The 18,817-nt window shown below is 38.7% G+C and overlaps 1 protein-coding gene across 1 annotated transcript in view; it reads right to left on the bottom strand.

Moving 5' to 3' along the window:
• Nucleotides 1–18,817, bottom strand: part of LOC141272245 (uncharacterized) — a 157,175-nt gene that overhangs the window by 34,871 nt on the left and 103,487 nt on the right. Inside the window, exons 8-14 of the mRNA XM_073682763.1 lie at nt 17,320–17,479; nt 16,103–16,214; nt 11,913–12,003; nt 11,120–11,206; nt 10,044–10,196; nt 180–309; nt 45–77 (exon numbers count right to left, since the gene is read on the bottom strand). Coding sequence (XP_073538864.1) covers nt 45–77; nt 180–309; nt 10,044–10,196; nt 11,120–11,206; nt 11,913–12,003; nt 16,103–16,214; nt 17,320–17,479 — 766 coding nt within the window. The remainder of the gene's footprint in view (nt 1–44; nt 78–179; nt 310–10,043; nt 10,197–11,119; nt 11,207–11,912; nt 12,004–16,102; nt 16,215–17,319; nt 17,480–18,817) is intronic.

The raw sequence follows: 18,817 nt of genomic DNA on the forward strand, positions 1-18,817 counted from the left end.
GATAATTGCCAGGAGGAAATCACCAGCCGCCTGTATTTACATACCATCCACCTCAGCGTTCAGGCCCTTGACGGAAGCTGGAGGAGAAATGAATACAGAGAGGGGCATTAAATCAATGCACTTTGTACTTGGCCCGAGATTTTATGAATGCGATTGAATAATGTTTTCTGTCTGCTTACCACCAGGAATGGCTTCAAATTCTGTCAACTCCTGAGAAAATTTCGCCAAATCAGGCTCATGTAATGAGATCTGCTCCACAAGGGCATGTAGGAAGGTGAAGCTCTTCTCCTTACTCACCAACTGGGACATCTACAGACAGAATACAGAGGTAATATGACAAGCCGGGCAATCAATCCACAAGTAATGCAAGTATTAAAGGAGATTGCATCCATCAATTATAGAACATCATGACAGGTAGAAGACCTCTGCTAACTCTGATCTATACATCCTCAGAGCCACTACCTATCACTCTGAATATTATAAGAAGGATATAAAGTGTCATTATACACTATATACATATCACAATAAGCGGAAAATAAAGGACAATATAATATTAATATTCATACTGCAGTTATAGGAAAGAGTAATCAAACAAACAGACCGCCACATGTTCACTTTCATATAATTACTAGTGTTGAGCGAGTATGTTCTATTAACCCTTTCGGCGAGTATGCTCGGGCTGAGCTCCGAGTATTTATAGCTGCTCGGTGATATGGTTGATTCGCTCCCTGTGCATGATTTGCAACTGTTTGACAGTTTTATTACATGGGAGGAATGTCTATTTCTTACATATTCCTCACATGTAATAAAACTGTCAAACAGTCACAAATCATGCACATGGGAGCGATTCAACCATATCACCGAGCAGCTGTAAATACTCGGAGCTCGGCCCGAGCATACTCGGAACAGAACATACTCGCTCAACACTAATAATTACCTATATAGGGCAGTAACATTGGTAAACTTGTCTATAGGAGGGAGTAATATAGTAGTCACATTCTTGTAGATAGGAGCAGTATTATAGTAGTTATATTCTTATACATAGGGGGCAGTATTATAGTAGTTATATTCTTGTACATAGGGGCAGTATTATAAAAGTTAAATACTTGTAAGTAGGAACAGCATAGTTATATTCTTGTACACTGGACAGTATTATAGTAGTTATATTCTTATATCTAGGAGGCAGTATAATAGTTATAGTCTTGGACATAGGGGGCAGTATTACAGTAGTTATATTCTTGAATACAATGGACAATATTATAATAGTTATATTTATGTACATGGGAGGCAGTATTATAGTAGTTATATTTTTGTACATAGGGAGCAGTATTAGGCTGTGTGCCCACGATGCATTTTTTAAGCGTTTCCGCAGCGGCAAAAACGCTGCAGAAACACTTAAAAAACGCATGGTAGAAGGTCTGCCATGTTCCCCAATGATAATCCGCATGTGCTGTGCACATGCTGCGGAAATTACCGCTGCGGATTATCATTGCGGAAAAAAACGCAGCACTACCAATTATTTTGCAGAAGTGCTGCGTTTTTGCCGCCATTGACTTGCATTAGAACGCATGTATTCCGCTTCACTAGATAAGCACATGCGGAATCCATGCATTCAATGTGCGGTTGGTACTCAGGTCTAGAGGAGAGGAGACTCTCCTCCGGACCCGGGTACCATAAAAAACTGTAAAAAAAATAAAAAAATAAAAAATAAATATTATACTTACCTTCTGATGCCAGGGAGATGCAGAAACGCTCAGGAAAAATCCGGAGCATTTCTGCATCGTGGGCATATAGCCTTATAGTAGTCATATTCTAGTACATAGGAAGCAGTATTATAGAAGCTATATTCTTGTACATAGAGGGCAGTATTACAGTAGTTATATTCTTGTATATAGGGGCAGTATTATAGTAGTTATGTTCTTGTATATAGGGGCAGTATTATAGTAGTTATATTCTTGTATATAGGGGCAGCATTATAGTAGTTATATTCTTGTACATAGGAAGCAGTATTATAGTAGTTATATTCTTGTATATAGGGTCAATATTATAGTAGTTATATTCTTGTACATAGGAGCAGTATTATATCAGTTATATTCTTGTATACAGGGAACAATATTATAGCAGTTATATTCATGTACATGGGAAGCAGTATTATAGTAATTATATTCTTGTACATAGGAAACAGTATTATAGTAGTTATATTCTTGTACATAGGAAGCAGTATTATAGAAGCTATATTCTTGTACATAGAGGGCAGTATTATAGTAGTTATATTCTCGTACATCTGGACAGTATTATAGTAGTTATATTCTTGTACATGGGACCAGTATTATAGTAGTTATATTCTTGTACATAGGGGACAATATTATAGTAGCTATATTCTTGTACATAGGGGACAATATTATAGTAGTTATATTCTTGGACATCTGGGCAGTATTATAGTAGTTATATTCTTATACATAGGAGGCAGCATTATAGTAGTTATATTTTTGTACATAGGAGGCAGTAATGTAATAGTTATATTATTGTACAAAGGAGCAGTATTATATCAGTTATATTCTTGTATACAGGGAACAATATTATAGCAGTTATATTCATGTACATGGGAAGCAGTATTATAGTAATTATATTCTTGTACATAGGAAACAGTATTATAGTAGTTATATTCTTGTACATAGGAAGCAGTGTTATAGAAGCTATATTCTTGTACATAGAGGGCAGTATTATAGTAATTATATTCTTGTATATAGGGGCAGTATTATAGTAGTTATGTTCTTGTATATAGGGGCAGTATTATAGTAGTTATGTTCTTGTATATAGAGGCAGTATTATAGTAGTTATGTTCTTGTATATAGGGGCAGCATTATAGTAGTTATATTCTTGTACATAGGAAGCAGTATTATAGCAGTTATATTGTTGTATATAGGGGCAGCATTATAGTAGTTATATTCTTGTACATAGGAAGCAGTATTATAGTAGTTATATTCTTGTACATAGGAGCAGTATTATAGCAGTAAAATTCTTGTACATAGGGGCAGTATTATAGTAGTTATATTTTGGTATATAGGGTCAGTATTATAGTAGTTATATTCTTGTACATAGGAGCAGTATTGTAGTAGTTACATTCTTGTACATAGGGGACAATATTATAGTAGTTATATTCTTGTACATCTGGGCAATATTATAGTAGCTATATTCTTGTACATGGGAGCAGTATTATAGTAGTTATATTCTTGTACATAGGGGACAGTATTATAGTAGTTATATTCTTGTACATAGGAGCAGTATTATAGTAGTTATATTCTTGTACATAGGGGCAGTATTATAGTAGTCATATTCTTGTACATATGGGCAGTATTATAGTAGTTATATTCTTGTACATAGGAGGTAGTAATATAGTAGTTATATTCTTGTACATAGGAAGCAGTAATATAATAGTTATATTATTGTACATAGGAGCAGTATTATATCAGTTATATTCTTGTACACGGGGAACAATATTATAGCAGTTATATTCATGTACATGGGAAGCAGTATTATAGTAATTATATTCTTGTACATAGGAAGCAGTATTATAGTAGTCATATTTTTGTACATAGGAGCAGTATTATAGAAGTTATATACTTGTAAGTAGGAACAGTATAGTTATATTCTTGTACACTGGGCAGTATTATAGTACTTATATTCTTATATGTAGGAGGCAGTATAATAGTTATATTCTTGTAGATAGGGGGCAGTATTATAGTAGTTATATTCTTGTACATAGGAGCAGTATTATAATAGTTATATTCTTGTACATATGAGCAGTATTATAGTAGTTATATTCTTGTACATAGGAGGTAGTAACATAGTTATATTTTTGTACATAGGAGCAGTATTATAGTAGTTATATTCTTGTACATAAGGGACAGTATTATAGTAGTTATATTCTTGTACATAGGAGGCAGTATTATAGTAGTTATATTCTTGTACATAGGGTGCAGCATTATAGTAGTTATATTCTTGTACATAGGGGCAGTATTATAGTAGTCATATTCTTGAACATAGGAGCAATATTAGAGTAGTTATATTCTCGTACATTGGGGGCAGTATTATAGTAGCTATAGTCTTGTACCTAGAGGGCAGTATTATAGTAGTTATATTCTTGTACATAGGAGGCAGTATTATAGTAGTTATATTCTTGTACATAGGGGGCAGTATTATAGTAGTTGTATTCTTGTACATAGGAGGCAGTATTATAGTAGTTATATTCTTCTACATAGGGGGCAGTATTATAGTGGTTATATTCTTGTCCACAAGGACAGTTTTAAAGCTTGCCACATGTTAATAGCCAGCTATGTTTATGGTAAAGCCTACGATAAACCGAAACTGATTGCTGATGTCCATCTTAGGATATGTCGATATGATGTCTTTTTTAGGCAGATCCCCTCTGGTACTAACAAGAAAAAGTGCCTACAAAACACTCAAAAGAATCAACATAGAAATGTCTATGTAAAAGTCACTTGCTGTTCACATGTTCAGTTTTTTCAGTATCTTTTAACCTCTTCAGGTTTCCAAAAACACCAAGCATTTAAAAGAACTAAGCCAGCTATTCTTCAGGTATTTTCGACTCTGAAGATGTGCAATTACTTTACAATACAAGTCAATAGAAAGGTTCAAAAGACTCCTGGAAGACACCTTGGCATCTTTTTGAGCAACTAAATACTTTAAAAACCATTAGTGGTTTCTTCATTATTAGAATTAAAAAACATCCATAAAATGCCAATAAAAAAGATGCTTTAAAAACACTGGAAAAATGATCATAAAAGCTGCGAAAAATGTCGAAAAAACGGCCAGAAAGAGATAAAAAAAAAAAGTTAAAAAAAGATGCTTAAGGTAAAAAAAAACCTCCACCGATTCCTCAAGTGTCTTCCTATTAAACCTTTGGTTCGCCTGCCTGAAAAAGATGCCGTACACATACTCTAACGTGTCCTGATTTTACCTGGCCTGAGTTTTTTAGTTGAGGAATGGACCAGAATGAAATATTTGCTAAACGTTAATTTTCCTGTCATCATAATGAAAGACATCGCCTCCCGCTGACTGAAGCCTTGTTGTGAAAATAATTTATGCTTAATTACCTTTTAACAATGCAGCGCTCCCACTCCTGAGATTGTTTGAAGTGCGTTCTTACTATCTTTTCACATTTCTGTTAGATAAGGATATAAGGAACCAGCACTCAGATCACCTCACACATCTATCAATATTCTGGTATCCAAACATCTGTCAATGGAGGCATGAGGCACTCACCAATTGTTAATGAATCAAGTCAAGACCTACAGTGGTGGCCAAAAGTAATGGCACCCGTGCAATTCTGTCAGATAATACTCAGTTTCTTCCTGAAAATGATTGAAATCACAAATTCTTTGGTATTATTATCTTCATTTAATTTGTCTTCAATGAAAACACACAAAAAGAATTGTCCTAAAGCCAAATTGGATATAATTCCACACTAAACCTAAAAAAGGGGGTGGACAAAAGTATTGGCACTGTTTGAAAAATCATGTGATGCTTCTCTAATTCGTGTAATTAACAGCACCTGTAACTTACCTGTGGCACCTAACAGGTGTTGGCAATAACTAAATCACACTTGCAGCCAGTTAACATGGATTAAAGTTGACTCAACCTCTGTCCTGTGTCCTTGTGTGTCCCACACTGAGCATGGAGAAAAGAAAGAAGACCAAAGAACTGTCTGAGGACTTGAGAAACCAAATTGTGAGGAAGCATGAGCAATCTCAAGGCTACAAGTCCATCTCCAAAGACCTGAATGTTCCTGTGTCTTCCGTGCGCAGTGTCATCAAGAAGTTTAAAGCCCATGGCACTGTGGCTAACCTCCCTAGATGTGGACGGAAAAGAAAAATTGACGAGAGATTTCAATGCAAGATTGTGCGGATGGTGGATAAAGAACCTCAACTAGCATCCAAACAAGTTCAAGCTGCCCTGCAGTCCGAGGGTACAACAGTGTCAACCCGTACTATCCGTCGGCGTCTGAATGAAAAGGGACTGTATGATAGGATACCCAGGAAGACCCCACTTCTTACCCCGAGACATAAAAAAGCCAGGCTGGAGTATGCCAAAACTTACCTGAGAAAGCCTAAAATGTTTTGGAAGAACATATAGTGTACAGGAAAAAAAAAGAGGCATTCAAAGAAAAGAACACGGTCCCTACAGTCAAACATGGCGGAGGTTCCCTGATGTTTTGGGGTTGCTTTGTTGTCTCTGGCACTGGACTGCTTGACCGTGTGCATGGCATTATGAAGTCTGAAGACTACCAACAAATTTTGCAGCATAATGTAGGGCCCAGTGTGAGAAAGCTGGGTCTCCCTCAGAGGTCATGGGTCTTCCAGCAGGACAATGACCCAAAACACACTTCCAAAAGCACTATAAAATGGTTTGAGAGAAAGCACTGGAGACTTCTAAGGTGACCAGCAATGAGTCCAGACCTGAATCCCATAGAACACCTGTGGAGAGATCTCAAAATGGCAGTTTGGAGAAGGCACCCTTCAAATATCAGGGACCTGGAGCAGTTTGCCAAAGAAGAATGGTCTACAATTCCAGCAGAGCATTGTAAGAAACTCATTGATGGTTACCAGAAGCGGTTGTTCGCAGTTATTTTGGCTAAAGGTTGTGCAACCAACTATTAGGCTGAGGGTGCCAATACTTTTGTCCGGCCCATTTTTGGAGTTTTGTGTGAAATGATCAATGATTCCATTTTTGCTTCATTCTCTTTTGTGTTTTTTCCTTGCAAGCAAATTAAATGAAGATAATAATACCAAAGAATTTGTGATTGCAATCATTTTCAGGAAGAAACTGAGTATTATCTGACAGAATTGCAGGGGTGCCAATACTTTTGGCCACCACTGTACATGCCAAATCTGAAACATATCTACAGGTGGGGTACTGGATTTATGCCATGTTCTGTATGGAAGCTTATAAGTTTCTCATAAACTTTTACCTACTATAATACTGCCTAATATGTACAACAATAAAACTGCTATAATACTGCTCCTACAGTATGTACAAGAATTTAACTACATTAATAAGACTCCACTCTGTACAAGTATATTACTACTATAATGCTGCCCCTATGTACAAGAATATAACTAATATAATACTGTCTCCTATGTATAAGAATATAACTGCTATAATACTGCCCCTTATGTACAAGAATATTACTACTATAATACTGCCCCCTATGTACAAGAATATAACTACTATAATACTGCCCAATATGTACAACAATATAACTACTATAACACTGCTCCTACAGTATGTACAAGAATATAACTACTATAATACTGTCTCCTATGTACAACAATATAACTACTATAATACTGCCCAATATGTACAACAATATAACTACTATAACACTGCTCCTACAGTATGTACAAGAATATAACTACTATAATACTGCCACTATGTACAAGAATATAACTACTATAATACTGCTCCTGTGTACAAGAATATAACTACTATAATACTGCCTCCTTCATACAAGAATAAAACTACTATAATACTGCTCCTATGTACAAGAATATGACTACTATAATACTGCCCAATATGTACAACAATATAACTGCTATAATACTGCCCAATATGTACAACAATACAACTGCTATAATACTGCTCCTACAGTATGTACAAGAATATAACTATATTAATAAGATTCCACTCTACACAAGTATATTACTACTATAATGCTGCCCCTATGTACAAAAATATAGCTACTATAATACTGCCCCCTATGTACAAGAATATAAATACTATAATACTGCTCCTATGTATAATAATATAATTACTATAATGCTGCTCCACTGTAAAGAAATGTAACTAGTATAATACTGCTCCTCTATGTGCAATAATATAACTACTATAATACTGCCCCCTATGTACAAGAATATAAATACTATATTACCGCCCCCTATGTACAAGAATATAACTACTATAATACTGCTCCTATGTTTAAGAATATAATTACTATAATACTTTCCCTATGTACAAGAATACAACTACTAAAATGCTACCTCCTATGGACTAGAATATAACAACTATACAACTGTCCCTTATGGACTAAAATATAACTTTTATAATACTGCCCCCTATGTACAAGAATATAACTACTATAATACTGTTCCTATGTACAAGAATATAACTACTATAATACTGTTCCTATGTACAAGAATATAACTACTATTATACTGCCCCTATGTACAAGACTATAACTACTATAATATCGACACCCATGTACAAGAATATAACTACCATAATACTGCCCCTATGTACAAAAATATAACTACTATAATACTGCCTCCTATGTACAAGAATATAACTACTATAATACTGCCCCTATATACAAGAACATAGCTACTATAATACTGCACCTTATGTACAAAAATATACTGTAACTACTATACTACTGGCCCTATGTACAAGAATATAACTACTATAATACCGCCCCCTATGTACAAGAATATAACTACTATAATACTGCCTCTATATACAAGAATATAACTACTATAATACTGCCTCCTATATACAAGGATATAACTACTATAATACTGCCCCTATGTACAAGAATATAACTACTATAATACTGCCCCTATGTACAAGAATATAACTACTATAATACTGCTCTCTATGTACAAGAATATAACTACTATAATACTGCCCCTATGTACAAGAATATAACTACTATAATACTGCCCCTATGTACAAGAATATAACTACTATAATACTGCCCCTATGTACAAGAATATAACTACTATAATACTGCTCCCTATGTACAAGAATATAACTACTATAATACTGCCTCTATATACAAGAATATAACTACTATAATACTGCCTCCTATATACAAGGATATAACTACTATAATACTGCCCCTATGTACAAGAATATAACTACTATAATACTGCCCCTATGTACAAGAATATAACTACTATAATACTGCCCCTATGTACAAGAATATAACTACTATAATACTGCCTCTATATACAAGAATATAACTACTATAATACTGCCTCCTATATACAAGGATATAACTACTATAATACTGCCCCTATGTACAAGAATATAACTACTATAATACTATATTTGAGATACTTTTAATATCAGTCTGGCATATTTCTATAATGGACAATCATACGTAGCTTTAGTATACACAGCGGTTGTATCATTGATGATTCAGAGCAGTAATATTTTGCAGATGACGTCTGAACTTTACATTGGGAATATTCGTGCTGAGCTGCTGACCTTCTGCAGATTTGATGTTACATATTGTGATGTTCTTTAATCCTGGGTGTTTTAATGATTGTGTGGTAACTCCACCGGGAAGAGCAGTGGTAAAATATGATTTGCTCGGCATTTCTCTCATTGATGAATGAGGTGTTAGCTCTGATACCACAGAGGTTCTGGATGCACTCAAATGCGATGGTCTCGTAGCCATAAATCACGTATTGACTATATACCTAAGCTTCTTTAAAATGTATTAAACGCGTGTCCATGAAAGTGGAATTTTGTGCATTTCTCTGGTCTGTAGATGAATTTGCCTCAAATTTATTCATAAAACTGGACAATAATGTCACCAAGATGAATTAAATCACAGACCTGTGTACGACACTGGAAAAACATGTACAAGTACATGTAGAAAATGATTGGGTTACCATGTGTGCTATCAATTGGAGTTGTCCTTCACTGGCAACTTTTACTGACCTGACCACCATATACACCTATGAAGAGTATGGACACGGGTCTCTGGAGGGTAAGAGAAATTTCCCTTTAAAAACTGAGGCAAGAATACGGACATGGCCGCTGGAAAAAATCCTGCAGTTAATTTGCTTTTCCCTAGTAATAACCAAATTTGTTTATGGTCAAAAAAAGAGGATAAAGGGACCACATATAACCCAATCGGTTTCAACAACAGTTCTGGAGTTACAAAATATGACAGTCAGAGGAACAGAAAAAAATACAAAATACCAAGAGATTAAAAGTGCAGGTATAATACACACTTTTGTCAGGGTAGAAAGGTGGAACCCCTTGGCTTTTTCTTTGCCCGTAGTCTCGTTAAGACAGTTGCCCATGGCCAGGATGTAAGCGAGCACTGCGGGGAAGGCCTGGCTCTGGAGCAGCTGCTTACAAGCTTTGATCTTCTGTGATGTGAGCTGCAAGCAAAAATACTCTGTTTTCCTTTCATTCATCATATATCACAAAATATGTCTTATATGTCTCATTTTTTGTACATTAAAGATATCATGGAATCAGCTGGAGTAAAGGTAACACAAGATCAATAATGATATGTATACATGAGAAGAAAGTGTGGGAGAAAGGAAAAGGTGGTGGGGGACCAGGCAAAAGTACACCTGAAGGACTGAACAAGAATTTGACAGAAGTGTAAAACACTGAGGGCCTGGAGGTCTCACTTGACTTTAAAATTGATCATTCAACCAAAGTCTGGGGACTGGAGACCCAAAATATTAGTGACAGGGAACTGGTCATCAAACTCTTAGTAGCATAGGACTTGGGCACCAGGCAACTAGTAACGATGGACTGAGCACCAAACTATTAATCACGTGGGACTGCGGCACCAAACTGCTATTAATATGGGTCAGCACCAAGCTGCTATTCACCAAAGACTGGGGCAACAAACTATTAGCCACGTGGGATTGGAGCACCAAAGTACTAGACTTGTGGGATTGGGGCACCCAACTACTATTAACATGAGATTGGAGAAACAAAATACTAGTCATGTGGGAGTGGAGCATTAAACTACTAATAATGTGGGGCTGGAGCACCAAACTACTAGTCACGTGGGACTGGAGCACCAAACTACTAATAATGTGGGGCTGGAGCACCAAACTACTAGTCACGTGGGACTGGAACACCAAACTACTAATAATGTGGGGCTGTAGCACCAAACTACTAATAATGTGGGGCTGGAACACCAAACTACTAGTCACGTGGGACAGGGGCACCAAACTATTAGTAACGGACGTGTGGCTCCCTGTACACAGGGGCTCCCTTCTCTTCTGGGTCCCATTGTGACAGCAGATGGGGTATCAATGCCACTGTTGCTAACCGCACTTACCGGCAGTATGTCTTTCATATACACGGGCAGCTCTCTTATTGTTAGTAAAGTATCAAGTCGGGGGCACAGATCTGGGATTTTGCACATCTGTAAGAAACAGACAGAGGTATTTGGAAAGGCAAACTTCAAGGAATGGCTACTAATATGGCTATGCCTACCCAGTAATGTTACAGGGGGCTAATGTCAGAAACATTTATGGGCTACAGTAGGTACCTTAATTATTGCAAGGACTAAGGAACCAATTCATTATTTGCATCTTTTTAAAGTCACTTTTCTTTTATGCCTTGGGATATTCATTGCTGTTCTTTTACTCCAAATTTTTCAAAATAGTATATGAATTTGTGCATAGTCAAAATGGTCTTTATTTTTGTCTTTGACTTGTTTGATGACTTTTAATGCAAAAAAATGCAAGTTTTGCAAAATAGTGCAAAAAGATCTGGCAAACATAAATCGCTCCAAATGGGGTATACAAACTTTTAAAAAGTCGCAATTGATAAATCAACCAAAACAATCTGGAAACCCCAAATGCCTTCAAAAATGTGGAAAATAAGAAAATATAGATGAACACATATAAAATAGACTATATAAAAGGTGCAAACTAAATGAAAAACAGGCGAAAAACACAAAAAAGTAGATAAAAAAAAACATAAATGCAATAATGAATCAGACCTAAAGCCTTTTTGCATTTTTAGTCTGTTTATGCAAGCGAGGATAGTCCCATTCACAGGCAGCAAGCAGGTATTGCTTACCTCCTCTGTTATAATAGATGCGTAATGTATAAATAGTTCTGTACCTGCAGCATAAACTGATCCACAATGTGCAGCTCTGCCGGAGAACCTTTATAAGCCAAGTACATGGTTCTATCTTTTACAGTTGGACCATATCTGTAAGAAAGCAAAAATTACATTACATTGCCAGATATTTAAAGGGGCCAAAGCTTATTTTCAGTTGGTGAGAGTGGGGGTGTGGGGTGGGCATGGTGAACATAGATTACATAGGTCTGCGACTAAAAAGCTGTTTGATTATTTTCATATAATTTCCATGTATTTTGGCGTTTTGATAACGAAAAAAATATTGAAAAAAAATCCGAAACGTCAGGACTTGCCACAAACCTATAGGTTCTTCTGCAAACTCTGGTGTGAATCATCGGCAGGCAGCTTATTTTCTTTTCCCATTAACATCAATAGGAACTGCATGATTGGCTGGTGGCAGTCAGGTGGTTAGTGACATAATGAAAGGTCCTTATACTTTCAAGAAACTTGCATTGGAATTTCATCCATCAACTATGTTTCCCCATATTAGCGTTATGGCTTTGCGGAAGTGTATTAATTCGCCTGACTATTTCTGTTTCATTTGTGGTGAATATACAGTGTTGAATCAACAGCTGAATATTACAGACTTTGTGAAAAAAGTATACTTCTCATACTTCGGACTAAAACTTAGAGATCAAGATAAAGTTTGGGCGCCTCATAAAGTGTGCAAACGGTGTGTTGAGGACCTCCAAAATTGGTTCAAGGGTAAGAAAAAAGCTTTCTGTTATGGGATTCCTATGGTATGGCGAGAGCAAAAGAACCATAGTGACGACTGTTTCTTTTGTTCATGCAATGTGAAAGGGTATAATTCCAAATGGAAGCATTCCATTTCATACCCCAATCTTCACTCAGCAATTCGTCCCATCCCCCATGGCACAGATATACCAGTACCCAAGGCCCCTGCTACCTTGGAAGAGATACCTACCTCCAATGAACTATGAATGTGGAATCATACCTGAACCAGATGACGAATCAAGTTCTGACTTTGAAAATTTTGAATTTTTTTTCCCAGGAGGAAATGAAGGATTTAGTAAGAGACTTGAATCATCCCAAAGATACCGCTGAGTTAATCGGATCAAGGCTCAAAAGCAGGAATTTATTGTTACCAGGAGTGTGTTTTTCATGGTTCAGACATTGTGAAAAGGAGTTCGTTCCTTACTTTGCCCAGGAAGACAAGTTGGTTTATTGCATAGATGTCGAAGGTTTGATGGGTCAATTCAAAATACAATAATAATAAATAATCTTTATTTATATAGCGCCAACATATTCCGCAGCGCTTAACAATTCACAGGTTCATATACAACAGTCATAAGTAACATAGCTAAAGATAATACAATAATTACAGCAAAAATAATGGCGACCCTGCTCGTAAGAGCTTACAATCTACAATGAGGAGCGGTTGACACAAAGTAAAATGGCTTATTTACAAGGATGGTCCAGCCATCTTGAGGGAATGAGGGATAGATAAAGGTTGCATGAGCTCATCACCAGCCAGTATTTGTGGTGCTTTTTGGTTCGGTGAAGAGTTATGTGTGGAGAACTAAGGGATGGGATATAAGAATATAAAAGGACTTCGATTAGGGAAGGTGATAGGCTGCCCTAAACAGGTGTGTTTTTAGGGAGCGCCTAAACCTGTGTAAATTGTGGTTCATCCTAATTTCTTGGGGTAGAGCACTCCAAAGAATAGGTGCAGCTCGGGAGAAGTCTTGAAGCCGGGAGTGGGAGGTACGGATTAGTGTGGATGTTAGTCAAAAGTCGCTTGCGGAGCGTAGAGAACGGGTAGGCCGATAAACAGAAATGAGGGAAGAGATGTAGGGGGGTGCCACACTGTGGAGAGCTTTGTGGGTGAGAACAAGCAATTTAAATTGGATCCTATAATTCATAGGCAGCCAGTGCAATGACTGGCACAGAGCGGAGGAGTCTAAGTAACGGTTAGCCAAATAGATGACCCTGGCTGCACCATTAAGGATGGACTGGAGGAGGGAAAGTCGAGTGAGGGGGAGGCCAATTAATACAGAGTCACAGTAGTCGAGGCGGAAGTGGATCAGGGCAACAGTGAGGGTTTTTGTTGTTTCCAAGGTGAGAAAGGGGCGAATTCTAGAGATGTTCTTCAGGTGCAAGCGACAAGAGCGGGCAAGAGATTGTTTGTGGAAGGTGAAGGAGAGATTGGTGTCAAACACAATGCCCAGATAACGCGCCAGCTGGCTCGGCATTATTGTGGTGCCACGCACGGAGAGAGAGATGTCAGATTTCGAGAGGTGAGTAGACGGCGGGAGCAGAAGAAGTTCAGTTTTGGAAAGGTTGAGTTTCAGGTAGAGAGCGGACATTATGTTAGAAACTGCGGCCAGACAGTCACTGGTGTTCTGTAGTACAGCGGGGGTAAGGTCTGGGGATGAGGTGTATAGTTGTGTGCCACCAGCATAAAGATGGTACTGAAAACCAAATTTGCTGATGGTCTGTCCAATTGGGGCTGTGTAGAGGGAGAAGAGAAGAGGGCCAAGGACTGAACCCTGAGGAACCCCAATAGTGAGAAGAAGAGGGGAAGAAGTGGAGCCAGCGAACGATACACTGAAAGAGCAGTCAGAAAGGTAGGAGGAGAACCAGGAGAGAACAGTCAGTGTCCTTTATGCTGATTGAGTGGAGCATAGAGAGTAGGAGGTGGTGGTCAACGGTGTCAAAGGCTGCAGAGAGGTCAAGAAGAATGAGCAGAGAGTGGTCACCATTACGTTTTGCTGTCAGAATGTCATTGGTTACTTTGATGCGTGCAGTTTCTGTAGAATGTAGGGGGCAGAAGCCGGACTGTGATGGGTCTAGAAGAGAGTGAGTGGAGAGGTAACTGGTAAGGCGGGAGTAGACCAGGCGCTCCAAGAGTTTAGAGATGAAGGGAAGATTGGAGACTGGTCTGTAGTTGTTTGTGCAGGAAGGGTCAAGAGAGGGCTTTTTTAATAATGAAGTAATGATGGAGTGACTCAGTGCAATAGCGTCTTTTTATAGATTCTTCAAAAAGAAGTCTCACAGCAGTCTTACTCCACAACGGCGTTTTTTACGCTTCCATCCCTGTAGGTCATTCCGTACACTTGAAGGCAACCTACTAGAACTTGGAATCGATTCTTCGTAAACTTAAATATGAAGACCATGGTTGGCAAGTGTGTGGGGATTTGAAGTTCTTGTGCATGCTGCTCGGGCAATGAGCTGGGTATAACAAATACCCTTGTTTTCTGTGTCTGTGGGACAGTCGAGAACGACTAAATCACTGGACCAAGAAGAGTTGGCAGCCGAGGGTGCTCACAGTCGGTGAAAAAAATGTCCTCCGAGAAACTTTGGTACCTCCCTATAAAGTTCTTCTACCACCTCTCCACATAAAATTGGGCTTGATGAAGCAATTTGTAAAATTACTCCCAAGAGATGGGGAATGCTTCAAATACTTGGTCACAAAGTTTCCAAGCCTCTCGGATGCAAAATTTAAGGAAGGTGTGTTCATTGGACCAGACATTAGAAGGCTTATAGCTGATAAAGAGTTTGTCAATACCATGACGGATCCTCAAAAAGAAGTCTGGATTGCATTTAAAGAGGTCGTAGAGAAAATCGTAGTGTTATTGGCTCCTGGATCAATGATTAAAATGAACGACCAGACTAAATCCAACAAGGCCAATCCTCTTCTACCCCAACAATAGTGATCTGGTGGAATCTGCTGATGCCCACACATAGAAATTTGTCAGAAGATCCCATGAAATGAGTGATTGGTTCTACACCCTGACAGGGATCTGTTCAGTCCAGTAAATTCCAGGTTCCTATATTTCTAGTCAATGGTTTCACATTCTAAAAACTTTCTGAACTTCAATCACAATATGGAAGAGGAGGACTGACTAATAGGAAAAAAACAAAATGGGGCCCTGTTGCTGGTTAGGCCATCACACCTCACTATACTGCCTGAGCTCATATCCTTCCACCCCACCTCCTTTGCTTCTTTTATAGCAGAGAGGACTGATCAGACCCCTTGGACCAACCCATCACTTTTCTTCTAGCCAAGCTGTGAAGGGGTTGGTTAAGGCTGGACTGAGTTGGGCCCTGTTACTGAAGGGCCCCAAAGAAGTTGTATGGACTGTTCTAGCAAAATACTCAAACAGGGACACCCCAATATGACTCGGTTTGATCTAATTCTTGGATTTACCTTCTGAGGCTAGTCAGATGTTCATCAGATAAACCTCCGTCACATTCCCATAGGATCAATAACTTCTCCTGAAGCTGCTCTGGCTTCATGTGAAAACGTTTTAAGACGATATCTAAAAAGGGAAGGAAGGATATTCTAAGAAAACATAGGACACATTGTATTACATATACTGTACTGATCCCGAGTACCTGTATTATAATGCAGACCAGCACTCACTATTCTGCTGGTGAAGTCACTGTGTACATACATTACGTTACTTATCCTGTACTGGTCCTGAGTTACATCCTGTATTATACTCCAGAGCTGCACTCACTATTCTGCTGGTGGAGTCACTGTGTACATACATTACAATACTTATCCTGTACTGATCCTGAGTTACATCCTGTATTATACTCCAGAGCTGCACTCACTCTTTTAGTTAAGTTCAATATATTATTTATCCTGTATTGATCCTATATAAATCCTGTATTATATTTCCTGGAAATCACCATGTCCTTAAAGGGAATCAGTTAGTAGGATCAATCCCCCCCCCCCCCCCAAGCCGTCTTTATGGTGATGGGAAGTTGAATAAAATGATACCTTGATATCTGTGATCTGATGTCTTATTCCAGAGAAATCAACGTTTTTCTTAACATGCAAATGAGCTGTTAAGATCTATGGGCCGGACATAGATCTCCCAGAGAATCTACCTCCAGAATTTATTTTAAATGAAAGGGGACATTATCACTTTGAGACATGTAGATCAGAGGAGCAGACTGTCAGCCATTACATGTCTCACACTGGTAACGCCTCCTTTCATTTACAATAAACTCTGGAGGCAGATTCTCAGCGAGAGCTATGTCTGGCCCATAGATCTTAACAGCTCATTTATATATAAAGAAAAACATGGATTTCTGAGAGATAAAAACATCAGATCTAAGATATCAAAGTATCATTTTATTCAGCTTCCTGTGATCCACATGCCCATATAGACGGCTTTGGAGGGTTGATCCTACTGACACAGTCACTTTAATAGTAGTTGTCCCATTCATATTTATTAAACAGGATGACATGACAAGGGCTTCTCTGTGAGCTGAACAAATCAATAAGACAATTTTCCCACCTATACTGATAGTTTCTCACCAGGTATCAGTGTCAAGCAAACCACACTTTGATCCCTTTCCCACTATAGCAATGTGAATAATCCTTTCCCTATGATGGGATCTTTGGTCTCTTACTAAAGTTATGTGCGATCTTCCCATCTAACAGGATATTCGAGTGCTTTGAGATGTCTGAATCTAGAACAGGAGAGGAGTCGCTGGTTTGGAACTGATGGAGAATTCTTTGGGTGTCGATCTTCTTCTGGACAGAGTTCTGCCCCCATATGGATTTGCTAATCTGAGGAAATATATATCAACTGGTTACATTCATGACATAAAATAACATTATATGTCTAAAAGTATGTGCCCCCAGATATCTACAAATCATGATGACTTTGCAACAAGGTTGAGGATGTTCTATTAATTAAGACTTAAGCCGGTTTCAACTTTTGACATTCACAGCCTGTGTACAGACAACGATGTCAGGACCTGCCGCGGGTCTCATGACCTGAACTCAGCTGCCTCGTAGGCATTTATGAGACTGCTGAGTTCAGGTCAGGAGACTGATGGTCAGGCCTGACATAGCGGCCCGCAATCATACCTCGAATTATGAAAGTTTGAAACCGGACTTGAATTGTACAAGTACTTTCACACAGAAAAGGTCATGCTGCTCTCATTCCCCTGAAAAAGGTAAGACTTTTTATGCACATAATAATATATCCAGGAAATGTCCTGATTCTGACACTCTCTAACTTGCCATTCTCTACTTTTTTGGTAGTTGGTTTCTCTTCATCAACATTCTGCCAGCACTTTTCAGAAATCTCCTTTTACAGCATGCATTACTCTTGCCACTGTGGCAATTACTGTCTTGAACTTAATGCCCACTCTCTGGCCTCCCTGTATTTAGATAGGATTGCAAGAGCGGAGAGACACCTCTCCTCCTGTAAACCATCCCAGAGTCTCTGCTGGTAGGCAGATTATCTATTGCTGGTGGGTGTGAACTGACTGCACCGCGGGCCAGGCTTACCTAGGAGGAACATAACTAAGTGACTACCAGGCTAGAGCCACTGATGGTGAGGATAGGCTTGGCCACCGGTAGTCACCAGGTACCACTCCAAGGCAGTCCCCAGGTCTGCAGCAACTTACCGGAAGGTCAAAGGCACGGTATGAGCTACAGAGGGGCGAAACAGAGGTATAGTCAGGTGGTCCGAGGTCAGGTCAGGCAGCACAGGATCAGTAAATGAAGCTGAGGTCAGGAGTGGAGAGGTCAGACAGGGCAGGTTGGTTTAAAGCACATAGAAGGAGATCCTCTTGGTATGCAGCGCACTGATCCACAGCGTAACTGGTAGCGCAATGAATCGAACAGGTTCATCCAGGATTTGTCAGTCTATGGAGACAACAGTCAGGGAATGATCCAGCCATTGCATAGGGAGCTGAGGACGACAGACAAGATTCAGATGAATGAAGTTACCCACGGAGCCGGAATCTAGATGGGCAGAGTTAGGTTGCCACCACACTGATGGCTTGTATCAACTGGTCCTGATATTCACGCTGAGAACGGACCTCCTTATACAACACTCGTACAGTCGTCTTGGGATCTCTGGGTCCAAACTTGTCAGCAGGGTCCATGGCCCCG

The sequence above is a fragment of the Phyllobates terribilis genome, unplaced genomic scaffold (assembly GCF_046119375.1).
Source record: "Phyllobates terribilis strain yellow unplaced genomic scaffold, ASM4611937v1 Scaffold_5__5_contigs__length_657084704, whole genome shotgun sequence".
In the NCBI taxonomy this organism is placed as follows: Eukaryota; Metazoa; Chordata; class Amphibia; order Anura; family Dendrobatidae; genus Phyllobates; species Phyllobates terribilis.